Below are 15,400 nucleotides of genomic sequence, written 5' to 3'. Positions count from 1 at the left end.
GGCTTTATTTTCAAGAAGGGAAGGATGATGAGAACATGACTACCTTGAATACGACCAAAAATATTGCATACATGTATATTTGTGAGATGATTTGTAATGCAAACTATGCAATAATTTATTTATATCATTCAGGGCAAAAATATTTCACAAATTTTTGTGCCATGTCTAATTGTAGGTGCATGGGACTACAATCTACATATGAAGATAAGGGGAAACGAGAAGTTTATGTGTTGTTTAAAAAGTCCTCTCACGTCATTTTTGGGCCAAGAGAAGATAGAGTCCAAGTCTCTCATGTTCTACATCTATATTTGTACCTGACTCAGAGCAGGAGTAGAGTTTTACACCGCAAGATGGTCCGAACCTGGGTAAACCATTGTGTCTACTTCTTCTTCCCGCTCGATCGAACTCGGCGAGGCCAAGCCATGAGGCAGTGAGGAGAGAGCTGTAGTTTGGCTAGATCCTTCGCACATGTCCCAGAGTTCGAACTTTATTTGGGTCCGTGGAGCTCTGATCCCGACAGATCTCACAAGCTTATTGACCCAAATAGACGTGCGTGTTGCAGGAGCACATCAGATTATCCGAATTAGCTGGATGCAGTTATCATACAGTCTGATTACTGCGAGAACATGGTCTAGTGTAGAAACTCGGCTCATCCGGCCGAATCACGCCTTCCGGGTTGACGCGTGTGGTGGTTGCCATGCTGGCCGCCGGTCGTCGGCGTCGGTCAAAGCCGCTTTTGCTGGGGGCGCGGCAACGTGCAAATGAGACACTACGAGTCTGATGCGAATGAAGCCAGACGACGAAATAAGGTTTTTAAGGTCACTCCCAGGGTAATTTATGAAAATAATACCACAGAACATTTACATAGAATCGCAAAAGCCGCCACCAACTCCAAAAGCAGCCCAACCCACCCGGCCGTCCCACAAGGCGTCCAGATCCAGGGCCGAACCACATAATTCACAGCAACAACAGAAAATCCACGAACTGACGAACCGAGCCGTGACCAAGAAGAAAAACCCTCCGTACGACAAACGCCGCGGCGCCGCCCACCGAGACACGGCCGATGGTCACCCCGCCGTCGCCCCGGCGGTCTGCCGCAGGCGCTGGCGCCGCTGCGGGGGCCCCGCGCGTGCTGCTTGCCCTGGTTGTGCTCTACGGCTTCATGTCCTTCCTAGTCTACCGCGTCATCCACATGCGCCACGTCGCCCCGCTGGACAGCGACGCGTCGCCAGACGAATTCTCCGAGGGACGCGTGCTGCAGCACCTCCGCCGCCTCGTCGTTGATATCCCTGGCCGCCAGGTCCGCCTTCTACCTTGCGTTTGTTAGTAGTCTCGGTTCGGGTCATCTCGGTCTGCCATGAGATGTGACGAGTAGAGTTCTTTTGCAGGAGGGGAGACCGGGGTTGGAGACCGCCGCGCAGTACATCAAGGGGCAGCTCGAGGGGCTTGCTGCGCATGCTGGGCCGGAGTACAGGTGAATCTTAAACCTTCCTTTCCATTTTCCTTTCTCCATGTCGTTGTTTGAATCGTCCATGTCGTGTTTGTTGGAATGCTTGCTCTGACTGCGAAATATTAGGGGTAATCAGTTTTGGCAGTCTCGGGTGTGGGTCCATGGGCTTTGCATGGGGTATCCTGATTCCTCAACCACGCATTAATTGAGAATTTGAGATCAATTGAAGTCTGGAGGAACAAAATGTTTGTTTGGTAGGATTCGCAGTACTTCCTGATGTCTGGACTAAATTTAGTCCGTGCCTCAGCGGTTAGTCCGTGCCTCAGCGGTCCTTCCTATACTTCATTTACTAACAGAACAAGTACGTAAAGATGCGGTCCCAGCAGGACAATTGAGTTGGACCAGATACATTTTCTGGCCTCGAATTATCATTGGAACAATGGCCGCTTCTCCCACCTTTTTTAGCATTGCATTGGCACGTACTCCCTCCGTCCCAAAATAAGTGACTCAACTTAGTACAAAATTGAGTCACTTATTTTGGGACGGAGGGAGTACGTTGGAGCAGGAGTTCGCTTCTGAACTCTACCTACAGAGTTGGCTTAAATTAAACCAACTGGGCTACTGTCCAGGAGCAGAGCTACCATTGGAGTAAACTAGGGCAAATAGCCCAAGTCGCCGAGAGGTACCAGGTAGGGGTTTACTCCTATGAATTTTCTGTTTGCCCTGAGAAGCACCCAGCCATGTAAGATGAATAACAGAGCACAAAGACTTTGAAGAGGAAGATGATTGGCTTAGGCATCTGGCCGAGCAGGGTTTTTTAAGTGCACGTTGCCAACTACAAATTAAGTAATATATAAAACATAACACAACTTGCTTTAATGACTTGTACAAGTGACTGGTGGTGCTCAACAAAAGAAAATTATGCTGTATTTGTTTACGCGTATGATAGATGATAGATCTATTTTGACACATTGTTGCTTGATGAGACATCAATGTTTAACATACTTACATAATTATTTGCTCCAAACTAATAGAGAAAGCAACAGTCTAACCACCTACATAGATGACTGCATTAAAGGAGATGATTCTTATATAGTTGTTCGGCAATGAGCACCTTGTATAGTACTACCTCCGTTCCTAAAAGACGTTTTGGCAGTTTGATTTAAACTGCCAAATTGGCTTATATTTAGAAACAGAGCGTGCATATGGCTATATGCCATAAGAATGACATCTTGTAAAACAAATTTAATTCACTGGCTCAGGAAAAAATAGGAGACTAGGGAAGTGATTTTGTCGTCTTCTGCCATGTTCATCTGTAAAGGGGTAAGTGAATAGTGACAAAGAGAGATGTGCAGGGAGCGAAGATGCTGTTACTTAAGTTAAATGCTGAAGTATGCCATGCCATCTTTTCTGCTATACTAAAAGTTCACCCTGGCTCTTCTAAAGTCATGGCTATCCTGTCCCCAATGGCCATGTCACTGTAATGGACTTGACACTATTGGGTGGTATAGGCAGTTAGCGTTGTATCGACTGACCATATTGTATCAATTTTAGGTAGTCAATAGTAAGCGTTCAATATATCAGGTAAATAAGAGAAATGGGGTGTGAAATTTATTCATCTGAAAGAATGAGTTTTATTTGGTTTTGTTCCTTTTATGATCATTTATTGTGTCTGCCTTTTCTCTCTTTCAGGATAGATGTTGAAGAAACAATTGTCAGTGGCTCTTTCAGCATGATGTTTTTGCGCCACAGAGTAACTCTAGGCTACAGAAATCATAAAAATATTGTTATGAGGTACTTAATATTACATGTCCTTTTTCCTTGTCATACCATTATTTCTACTTCATCATCAGTTTTTCAGTTGCAATCTGAGATAACCTAAAAACTATCGAATACGGTTTATCTTAATATTTTTATCCATGTGGGGCCTAATTTTCATGCATGTCTGTTCTTATTTATATGCTTCTATTTGCCCTTTCAGTCTTCAAGCTATTAACTAAAACGGAACATTACCAGTTGTATGGAAGAAACAATGTAAAATAAAATAATAAAGTGTTGAATCGAGAGGGATCGAACCTTTCCTGTGTTGTGTGTGTGTGTGGTGGCGCCTCCTTCAGACACTGGCTAGCGTCTAGGTCAACCGCTTCTAGGTCATGGCCATGGGCCTGGGCCACATGGCCTTAAGTGAAGATGAGCAAGGCCCATACCGGTTCAACACCCCCCCCTCAAGATGGGTGGTAGATATCTATCAACCCCATTTTGTCACATGCCAACTTACGGTCCTTTGATGTCAGTCCCTTTGTCAAGCAAATCTGCTGCCCAGAGTGTACATGAGTAAGGCTGATGATCCCAGTGTCAATTTTCTCCTTAATGAAGAAGCGATCAATTTCCACATGTTTTATCATGTTGAACTGGGTTACTGGCAACACTTATAACTGACTGATTGTCACACCATACTCTCAAGGATCCCTTCCTCAGAGGTTTCAACTCGCTCAGTAGGTTCTTCACCCAGAGCATCTCACTCCAACCCTTGTGATAACTAGTAATTGTGTACGTGCAATGCACACTAATATTAGGCAAGACATTAATTGTATTGCACATTAATATTAGGAAAGATATTACCTGGTTAATGCTGACGTTGATATTAGGTATGGTATTAATTAGCGGAGGGTGCTAAACATGTTTAGTGCTACACAGGTCTAACGCTAAACACTGGAGCGACGTAGACCGTTGGATAGATACGGTTGAATGGGCGAGATTGTTGGATCTCCACAACTCGCTCTTTTTATATTGGTGTAGATGCTCTCTATACTCGGCTTATGCTGTTGATCTAAACACAACTCGCTGTTTTAGCTTCTCCATGACACCAAATTTCCTCCCACAAACACACAATAGCCTGAGTTGATCTTCAATCATCTTGACAACTAGCAAAATCAGAATCACTATAGCCATCCATCTCAAGATGTTCACTCTTCGCAAACCACAAACCTTTTCTCGGAGTGCCCTTCAAGTATCTCAGGATTCTGTGCACTGTATCAAGATGCCCACTCCTTACCTCACCACACCCATGACATACGCAATGTCAGGCCTGGTCTCCACTTGAAGCTCCGCCTTCACTCCTTCTATGGTTAATGCCATTGCCATGCTTGTTCATACTCAGTGTGTGTCCCACTTGTCCATGCTAGGTCCTTTATTCCCAAGTACTACATTTGATTTAGGCAGCATCTTCATATTCTCATAAGCACCAGAAAGAATTCCTTGGAACGGAAGTACCTAATATTTGAGTTGGCAGTGTGTGAGCTCTAGTTATTGGTTCTTGTGTTTCTTGAAGTTGAGCTGTCGTGGCTACGGGGGCCTCATCACTCTGCTCTCTTTATTGGATGATGTTGTCATCGCGTGGCGTTGCCTTTCAGCAAATCGTTGCAAGGTGATATGTGTCGAATCTGGGGCGGAGCTAGGATTTGGACATGAGGGGGGCGAAGAAAAAAAACACTCCACTACACGAGACATAAAACATGGACTAATGCAAGAGGGGTTCAATGCGCGAACCAATTTCTTTCCGCTTCGCTCTACACCGTTCTAATATGAACTAGTCAATGCACTGTACGGAGCGTGTCCACCGCAAGGTGACCTTGCAGCTTATTGCAAAAGATAAAAAATAACAAGTCTCAGTAAGCAATTTATGTTTGGGAACCAGAAAAGGCTTCATCCCAATCAATAAAATTTATATGCATGACTACGAAGCTCACTAAAAAATTTGATAACCTGTTGGAAGAACCTTTCCACAAACATCTTTCCAGACAACGACCGTTAATTTTTCAAAGAAAGTAATCTCCCGTTAAAAGCAAGAACGCATGTAATTAGTAAATAATCAATTTCCCTTTATGAAGGTGAACCAATTAATAACCAGACTAATAGGCTACAGTAGCAGTCCATCAACAAAAGTAAAGTAATACCTTCAGATTTGAGTGACGAATAAATACCGTGATCAAGAAACTCCAGTGGAACATGTCGAGTATCGACATGGCGGCCAGATTAACACAGGCTGGGGCAGCGGCGCCCATGGCTAGCACGGCCCCCTCATGGTGCTGTCTGTACTTAGCGTTTGGTGACTGGCATCGCGGCGAGCGGCGGCGTGGAATCGATCTAAGACCTGCAGTCGCTCGCTAGGTTCGAAGCGGCGGCGTGATGCAGTACTGCGGTTGATCGCTAACTGGCTAAAAAACGTGGCGCATGCCGCATGGGCTGTTTCGGGCTTCGGCACATACAGGGCACAACTAAGAATTGGCTTTGGGCCTTATTATAGTACTAATTCGATTAGCCATATACGGTAATTAGCATTTGTATATATACTGCTGCATACACTATATGTGTTGTATCGTTAGGGGGGCCGGGGGGGAGTGCTCCCCCCCTGTCTCCGCCCCTGTGCTGAACGTGCCTTGGCGTCTACGCGGTGTTACAACATCACACTGTTTTTTTGGCGACTCAGTGTAATCCCATCATGTCCTTTGGCAAGTTTTAGACGAGGGCCTTGACGTGTTTTATGCTTGGCTGAATCCCACATGAGTTCGTCGTCTGTGTCGTCCCTTGGTGTGCCAATGGCATGGCCCACATTGGCAGTAAACGTGGCGATGGCTGGTCCGAGGCATCTTCCATAGTGCCCTTGGCGTGAATGGTGATAATCTTCCATAGGCATCTTCCATAGTGCCCCCCTCGCAGCGTGAATGGTGATAATCTTCTATAGGCTGATGCTAGCTTATTAGAAGTCTAGAAGGGGACGTCCATGCAGTGCTGCTACCGCTGAACGTATCAATAGCCTTCCATAAAATCTCTTGAGGATGTTAGCAACTAGCTGTTTTAAAACTCTGAATAAAAGCACCAGGACTTGAAACCGATTCACACATGTGAATTTAATTATTTGGTGACGATAGGCAACACGGGACGTGTTCTGCCGATTCGATTCTTATACAGGCTGGATACAGTCCATGGGCCTAGCTATAAGGGTGCTGCCCATTGCAAAAGATGATTAATACGTGCACGCATTTTTTATTGTATTCATGCGTAGATTAGCAGCCATGCATGAGCCCTCGTGCAATTTAGACTGGAGCGATCTATGTAGCAGCCATGGTTGATTTTTATGATGAACTCAATCAAGGAGAGTCCAATAGTAATATGCTTAGTGACATCTTTCACAAAAATTGTGGTACCCAGCCATCATAGAGTGCTGCTCTAGCATGTCTAAACTTTCAATTGTGGGATTGAGCTGCCAGGAACACTCATGAGCCACTTCTACTTTCGTTGTGGTATTACAAAGTGCCAACTGACGAGACAACCTTTGTTAATTTTGGCTATATTTTTCCTCATGAACCATATAATTTAAACAAATTATTTCTAAGATATAACAATTAATTACAGGATTTCATCAAATGTTTCAGAAGAGGATGAACCATCCCTTTTGGTGAATGGACATTTCGACAGTCCACTTGGATCACCTGGTGCAGCAGACTGTGGTTCCTGTGTTGGTAAGTACAACCTCTTATTTGTCTGAACAAATGTGATTCTTACTGTGCAGACTTTCATTGGGGCATGATTTGTGTTTGTAATATTTCTTGTCCAGCATCTATGCTTGAACTATCACGACTTATGCTTGAGTCTGGGTGGGTCCCTCCTCGGCCAGTCATTTTCCTTTTCAATGGTGCTGAGGAACTTTTTCTTCTGGTATGTGACTGTCAATCATCACCAAACTGTTAGACTACATGCGCAAAACTACTACATAGTCCATGAATTGAAAAGGTAGTTGTGTGATTTTGTTCCTTCGATCAAAATATCTTGTGATGACTCAGCTGAGGGCAATCTGAACTGGTCCATAGTAAGGTGCTATTAATAGTTGCAGCGTATGAGTCTAAGCTAATTATGGTGCACTGGCAAGCTCTGTAACTTTTCCCCTCGCGGGGGGTTGAAACAGACAAAACTGCCCCAGATATTAATTTCTGCTTATTAATTAGAACATGGTAAGCATATTAAGTCAAACTCAAAATAAATACATAAAAGGATACTCATGTCATGTCATATATGTTGATTGTCCGTGTAGCTCAATGAAGCAACTTGCGCTTATCCTTGATGCTGTTAACCAGGGTTCGCATGGTTTTATGAAGACACATAAATGGAGCAGCACAATTGGTGCTTTCATTAATATCGAAGCTTCTGGAAGTGGTGGTGCTGGTATTATTCTGTACTTTATCTCTTGTTTAGTTGTTTGAAATTTTGTATTTTAAAACTCAAGTCAATTCAAGAGCTGGAAACAAGCTTCATTTTATCGATGCTGCCTTATGGAAATGATATCCACGTACTATAATTGTTGTATGATCTAATGACTGCTTACCAAGAGGTCGTGCTATTATGATTGTATACTTCAGTAACTTAGTTGGTAGTTCTAATACACATTAGTTCTAGTGTTCTTTTCTCTTATAATAGTAGCAGTAGCATATTCGGATTGAATACATATTGAGACTGTAATGCCCTAATTTGTTTCTGCGTCCAAGTTCAGTATAGTTGTGCAGTCCTTGTTCATTGACAACTTATAATTCTGTTGCCTCTCTATAGATGTTTAGTTTTCCCCTCACAGGAATTGTTGTTCCATTTTGAGTTATTGCCTTCATGTTGCTTCTGTAGAGATTGGTCCTGTGCAAATGGGGCATCAGCTTAGTCCGTTGAACACTTGATCCTAATAATTTAGATTTTCAAGTTTACAATGATTGAAGTCTGCATTTACTTTAATTCTAGGATAGTCAGTAGTAGCCAGGTGCCTTGTCGTATGTAAAGAATATTTGTTCACAAAGATTGAGATTAGTTAGTGTGAAGAAGTCATAATCATATTAATGAGTAAATTGCCAAAAACCACCACAATTGGGCACAATGCATCACAAAACCACCGTTTTCATAACAGTTTGCAGATAGCACCTTTTCAGTAAACGCGTTGCCGAAAACACTGATCCGTCGGTTGACCATGTTTTGACAGCGAACCTGACACTCCGGGCCCACCTGTCAGGTCAAAGTGGCAAAGGCAAACTGCCATGGGTGACGGACATTAACTTTTTCTTTCTTTCTTTTTCCAGTTCACCTGCTTGGCCCGGCCTGGCCCACACCCGTACTGCCACAGCCCACAAGGGGGGATCGACGACTAGGGTTCCACGGCGGCGCCTAAGCACGGGTGGGCAGGCAGCTCTAGCACGGGCTGAGCGACGCGGCTTTTAACCTGGCCAGCCAGGCGTGACGGCGCTGCAGCAGCGTGCGGCAGCAGCCATGCGCGGGATGTGCGCAGCACTACCGCGACCAACGGCGGAGACAGGAATTATACGTAAGGGGGGCCGAACATTGAACTGGAAAAACGAGGCCATCTTGGACTTGTCCTTGGGAGGCATATTTTTGTAGAAAAAATCTCAAAGCACCACGGGCTACTTAGGTATGAGCCCAAGTGGACTAGGTCGCTCCTTGCGAGCCTAGCCTATAATTTGCCTTGTCCACCTATAATTTGCCTCTCTTGTCGTCCTACATAAGCGCAGAACAGGAAGACAGGAGAAGCCACAGGAATGAAAAATAAGCAAGGGCACTCGTTTGCGTGTGTGTGACAACTGCTGAAGCAATGGGAGCAAAAGTCAAAAAGGCATTCACTTTTCACTACTTAGTAGGATCATCTGTGAGCATGCATCTACTCTATTTCACCAAAATGCTGTTTGGGAGAGAGAAATAGGAGAGGACACATAGTTCTATACATAGCTAAGCTGGGGTCTTCAAAACATTTCTGGATGTAGGGGGAGCCGTGACCCCTCCTGCCCCCGCCCCCGGGTCCGCCATTGACCGCGACGAGCACGAGGCCATGGCAAAGCTCGCGGTGCCGGGGGCACACGGCAGAGCATGTTGACGTGGCGGCGAAGCCGAGCACGCGGCGCGGTGATGGATGCATTTAGGCATGGGGGGTGGCCATCCTGTGGATGCTTGCAATGCGGGTGCGCACGGCGGACATGGTGGCGGGGAGCAAGATGACGGCGGCAACGCGCCAGCGAGACGCAGCGGCGCGGCAGCCACGGAGCACGCTGTACATGCGGTGCTTGCTTCGAGCCTGCAGCGCACAGGGTTGACCGAGCATGGATGGCTGTGTTGTGCAAAGCACGTACGGTGGCGGCTAGCAAGGCGGCGCGGTGGCCTTTGGCACGAGTAGGTGCTGCGGTGGCTTGCGGCGTTGACGCATGCTCGCTGTGCTCAGGCCGGAGCTCTGTCGTGCACCGTACGCGCCCCTTTCAAACTAGCTGGCCGGGCCATGAATACGAGAGCGCAGCATCTCACCACTGCCTTTGCCGTCGCCGTGCTAGAACTAACGCATGTCGCCATCCTCAACCTCGTCGGCCGTGGCTGGTGACGCATCTGTTGGAGGGAGGAGCCAATGGTGTTGACCAAGTGCTCGTAGGAATGTCACCAAGGAGATCAGAGAGGCGGGGCAGTGAAGAACTGATGGGTGGTCCCTTCATCTAACTCAACGTGAGAATCAAACAGTGTGAAGATTTAGTGCAATGTCATCACTTACAGTGGGCCCAGCATGTCAGGTTTTCTGTCAGAAACACGCTCAATTCACCATTTATTGTTTTTGGCAAAAAAATGACCAAAAAACGGTGCTATCTGCAAACTTTTATGAAAACGGTGGTTATTTTATGCATTGTGCACAATTGTTGTGGTTTTTGGCAATTTACTCCATATTATAAAGATGTCTGGCTTAAATGTGTTGATTTTGCAATGAAATATGATCCTGGCCGTTTATCTTCCCTCACCAGATTTAGTTTGTCAGTCTGGACCGGGATCTTGGCCTTCTCGTATTTATGCTCAGACTGCAAAGTATCCAATGGCAAATAGTGTTGCTCAGGTTCTTGTTTCCGAACTTCCATACAAGCTTCTAAAATGGTTTACTTAATTATCTTTTGTCTTCACTTCCAATTTATGTACTTGGTGTTGCAAAATTAGTTGCACATGAAAGGTTTGCTTGTCCTAGCTTCAGGTTATAGGCTAAGAGGAGCCTGTTTGGATTGGTGGTATTTTTGAAGAGTTTTGGTATTTAGTTAAAATGTGCAATAATTATGGCGGCTCCTAAAAAATAAATGCCTCTTATCCAAACATCCCCTGAACAACAAAGCAAAGGATAAATGGCCAGCACTATGATGCTCGGCGATGGCCGGACAGTACTCTTCTGGGACGACCGATGGATAAACGGCCAATCCGTCCGTGAGATAGCCCCCATGCTATACCAATTGTTGGGCTGTGTCTTATCTGTATTTCAGTGTGTGTGTGTGTGTGTGCGCTTATGGCCCATGTGGCCCATGTAACCCTGCAGCCTATATATGTGCTGCCCCCTTGTACAGGAACCCTAACTCCAATAGAATACAATACCAGGCCATCTTTCTATCCCAGCCGCCACCCCTCTCTCCCCTGATTCTACATGGTGTCAGAGCTTGGGTTCCCAATCCCAGCAGTGGTGATGGTGGTTGGCTGGTTGTGCTTGCTGGCGATTGTCTGAGAGGAGAAGGCTTGTGTGGAAGAAGGAGAGGTGGAATCCCAGATCTGAGGGGAGGAGGTAGTAGAGAGGTGAAAGTGGGGAGCAGTGGTTGCTGGAGGTTGCTAGTGGTGTGATTCAAGATTGGAAAGATGGGGGACAACCAGGGGTTGGTAAAGGCGTAGGAGAAGCTAGCTGAGCTCATCACTGTCAAGGCAGAGGGTGTGGCTTCCCCAGGTGCGCTTGTTCCTCAGCCTGAGGTGATACAGAAAATAGAACTGATGCCAAATGAAATCAAGATGGAAGGGGTCACAAACTACCTAAGTTGGTCCAGAAGGGCATTGCTAATATTGAGGACAAAGGGGCTGGAAGGCTATGTCAGAGGGGAAGTAGATGAACCGGCGAACAGGGCAAGTGAAGAGTGGAAGAAGTGGAGTGTCATTGACTCTCTGGTGGTGGCATGGCTGCTGAACTCCTTGACCCCATCCATTGCAGCAGCCGTGGAGACTCTTCCCCATGCAGCTGAGGTATGGAAAACCCTGGAAACATTGTACTCCGGGAAAGGGAACATAATGCTTATGGCGCAGATTGAGGATAGAGTAAATGAGCTAAAACAAGGGGATAAGTCGGTGATGGAGTATGTAGCAGAATTGCAGCATTTGTGGGCTGACTTAGACCACTATGATCCACTGGAGTTACCACATTCAGAATGTATAGTTGCTACTAAGAAGTGGGTAGAGCGTAGGAGAGTGACGAAATTCTTGAAGGGACTTAGCTCATAATTTGAAGGAAGGCGTGCTTGGTTGTTTCATCAGCCAAAGCTCCCCTCGCTTGAGGAGGCAGTTGCAGCAATGGCACAGGAGGAGGTCAGGTTGAAGTTGACCAGGACTGGAGAAGCGAATGCATCTCGCTCAGCATTTACTGTGTCTGAATGGAAGGAGACAAGAGAGTGCTTCAACTGTGGAGAGAAAGGTCACATAAGCATCAATTGCACAGCGCAATGCAGAGAAATACGTGGTAGGGGAAGAGGTTACAGCTGAGGTGGATACCGGGGAGTTAGAGGCAGAGGTAACTCGAGGGGTTCGAATTATTCCAGTGGCTTCAAAGCAAACTTGGCTAACTTGGCAACGCAAGAAGAAGGGACGTCAACAACCTCTCAAGGGGAGTCGAAGAGTAGAAGCCAGGAGGACAACACCTTCGGGAACTTTGCCCACTTTGTCTACACAGGGGAAGGTAACTTTGCAAATGCATCTATATCCACACATGATTTCCTTCCAGATTGGATATTAGATTCTGGAGCATCCAAGTATGTTGCGGGTACCTCAACTGAGTTTGAATCATATACTCAGTACCCAATTACACATTGTGAAACAATACAAACTGCTGATGGCACCTCACAACCGATTAAAGGAGTTGGATCAGTTCAATGTACACCCACTATTAAATTATCTGATGTACTACATGTTCCAGCTTTTCCTGTGAACTTGCTTTCTCTAAGTGCTTTGATTGATCAGATAGATTGCCGAATAACTCTTGATAAGAAAATTTGTTTGATTCAGGAGAGGATGACTGGAAGGAAACTTGGGACAGGAACCAGGCGTAGTGGATTGTGGTATATGGATCGTGATGTGTCTAGGTCTGGTGCTAGTCTTATTTTGGCTGTACTAGTTGGAGTAAGTGAGACAATGGCGATGATCCATCACTGTCGCATGGGGCATATGGCTTTTGATAAGATGAGTAAGATGTTTCCTGATGTAATGCGTGGAGTAGACAAGAGTAAGCTTGTGTGTGATGCATGTGAATATGCAAAGCACACAAGAATCTCATATTTGAGTAAGGGGCTAAGGAGTATATCCCCGTTTATGCTGATTCACTCTGATGTGTGGACATGTCCTGTTGTTTCTGTTAGTGGAATGAAATATTTTGTGACATTTATAGACTGCCACACTCGCATGACTTGGGTGTACCTCATGCGACATAAAGATGAGGTATTCCAATGTTTTCAGGAGTTTTATGCCTATGTGCGAAACCAATTCAATGTGCAGGTGCAGGTGATCAGATCTGACAATGGAACTGAATATGTAAACAAGCAATTTGGGGGTTTCCTGTCAGCACAAGGCATAATGCACCAAACATCATGTCCAGATACCCCTGCTCAGAATGGTGTTGCAGAAAGGAAAAACCGACACATTTTAGAAGTGGCTCGATCACTTATGTTCACCATGAATGTGCCAAATTCTTGTGGAGTGAAGCTGTCATGACTGCAACGTTCCTGATCAACCGGATGCCTTCAAAAATGCTTGGTATGAAGTCCCCATGTGAGATGCTATTTGGGGAGAACAAATTCTCAGTTCCTCCGAAGTTATTTGGGTGCGCCTGCTTCGTTAGAGATCACAGACCAGCAGTGGGAAAGCTGGATCCACGAGCTGTAAAATGCATATTTGTTGGATATTCTGCAGGGCAGCGAGGCTATAAGTGTTGGAGTGCTGCTGAAAGGCGCACATTTGTAAGTATGGATGTCACCTTTCGAGAATCTGAGCCTTTCTATGGTGAGAAGACAGATCTCAGCACTTTATTCGAAGAACTTGACCACTCACAATCTATGCAGGGTGGTCAAGAGGGGGAGTGCAACTTGAGTGGTGAGTGCAGCACCAATGGCGACAAGGAGCAGCCAATACCAACCCCGAAAATAGTGGGATCCTTCATTCCAGTTGTAGTTGATGGGGCTGAACAGCAGAGGTGGCAGAGACCAAATGAGGAAAGGAATCCTCAGGTGTATACAAGAAGGAAGAGAGGTGTGGAGGAACAAGTGCATGAGGAGCAGTCAAAAGAAACTATGGAACAGGGGGAGCAGTCAGAAGAAACTCAAGCGACAGGAAGCTCATCTGAAGTGGAGTCATATGAAAATTCAAGTACTGAAGAAGCATCACCTAACCTGCCAATTGCTCTCAAGAAGGAAGTAGCAAGGAAAACTTTGAGCAAGGGCAATCTTGAGCATGACATCAGTAATTATGTCACCTATGAAGCCCAGGCCTGGCGCAGTGGTGAAGTCCTCCCCACTTGTGCCAAGAGGTCCTGGGTTCGAACCAGCCTCTCTGCATTGCACTTTGCAGGGGTAAGACTAGGTTCCTATAATCCCTCCCCAGACCCCACCTTGTGTGGGAGCTTCTATGCACTGGGTCTGTCCTATGAAGCCCTATCACCTTCATTTAGAGCATTTGTCGCATCACTTCAAGCCGTGATTGTTCCTAAAGACTGGAAAGAAGCAAGACAAGATCCAAAGTGGTGTGAAGCCATGAGGGAAGAGTTGGAGGCTCTGAGAAAGAACAAAACATGGGAGCTAGCAAATCTTCCATATGGGAAGAAGGCAGTCAGTTGTAAGTGGATCTTCACAGTGAAGCAGAATCCTGAGGGTAAGGTTGAGCTTACAAGGCAAGACTGGTAGCCAGAGGGTACAGCCAAACGTATGGTATTGATTATGACGAAACATTCGCCCCAGTTGCAAAGATGAATACAGTGAGGATTCTAATCTCATGTGCAGCTAACTTTGGATGGCCACTACACCAACTTGATGTAAAAAATGCCTTTTTACATGGAGATCTACAAGAGGAAGTCTACATGGAAATTCCTCCTGGACTTTCTACACCTGGGACTGTTGGGAAGGTTTGTAGATTGAGAAAATCTCTCTATGGTTTGAAGCAATCGCCAAGGGCTTGGTTTGATCGGTTCAGGCAAGCAGTTTGCAGTATGGAGTATAAACAATGCAATGGAGATCACACTGTTTTCTATAAACATTCCAAGCAACAGATTACTATTCTTGCAGTATATGTGGATGACATCATAATAACGGGAGACAATGAAGAGGAGATTGGAAGACTAAAGAAATGCCTAGGCAAAGCATTTGAAGTTAAGGATCTTGGTCAGCTAAAATATTTCCTGGGTATCGAAGTTGCAAGATCAAAGAGGGGAATAGCCCTGTCTCAGCGGAAGTATACCTTAGAGCTCCTAAGTGATATGGGAATGCTTGGATGTAGAGCAGCCCCAACTCCCATTGAACAAAATCACAAATTGACAGCACAGATGGGTGAACAAGTTAACAAAGCAAAATATCAACAATTGGTTGGCAAACTTCTGTACTTGTGTCACACTAGACCAGATATTACATATGCAGTAAGTGTAGTAAGTAGATATATGCATGACCCCAGAAGTGGACACCTTGATGCAGTCTATAGAATCATGAGGTATCTAAAGGGCAGCCCTGGTATGGGACTCTGGTTCAAGAGTAATGGCCATTTGAATGTTGACGGTTATAGCGATGCTGATTGGGCTAGCTGTCTTGATGATAGACGATCAACCTCTGGCTATTGTGTGTTTGTTGGTGGAAATTTGGTATCATGGAGAAGCAAAAAACA

General features: G+C 45.5%; 1 protein-coding gene across 1 annotated transcript in view; it reads left to right on the top strand.

Annotated features, from left to right (window-relative positions):
- Positions 1–939: 939 nt before the first annotated feature.
- LOC123188597 (endoplasmic reticulum metallopeptidase 1) overlaps positions 940–15,400 on the top strand; it is a 39,623-nt gene continuing 25,162 nt past the window's right edge. The window contains exons 1-7 of the mRNA XM_044600760.1: positions 940–1,300; positions 1,389–1,474; positions 3,143–3,244; positions 6,866–6,972; positions 7,068–7,168; positions 7,585–7,672; positions 10,276–10,364. Coding sequence (XP_044456695.1) covers positions 1,064–1,300; positions 1,389–1,474; positions 3,143–3,244; positions 6,866–6,972; positions 7,068–7,168; positions 7,585–7,672; positions 10,276–10,364 — 810 coding nt within the window. The 5' untranslated portion in view covers positions 940–1,063. The remainder of the gene's footprint in view (positions 1,301–1,388; positions 1,475–3,142; positions 3,245–6,865; positions 6,973–7,067; positions 7,169–7,584; positions 7,673–10,275; positions 10,365–15,400) is intronic.

Source organism: Triticum aestivum, chromosome 2A, assembly GCF_018294505.1.
Source record: "Triticum aestivum cultivar Chinese Spring chromosome 2A, IWGSC CS RefSeq v2.1, whole genome shotgun sequence".
Classification (NCBI taxonomy): Eukaryota; Viridiplantae; Streptophyta; class Magnoliopsida; order Poales; family Poaceae; genus Triticum; species Triticum aestivum.
Note: the sequence above shows the minus strand (reverse complement) of the source record. Positions and strands in the feature narration are given on the sequence as shown.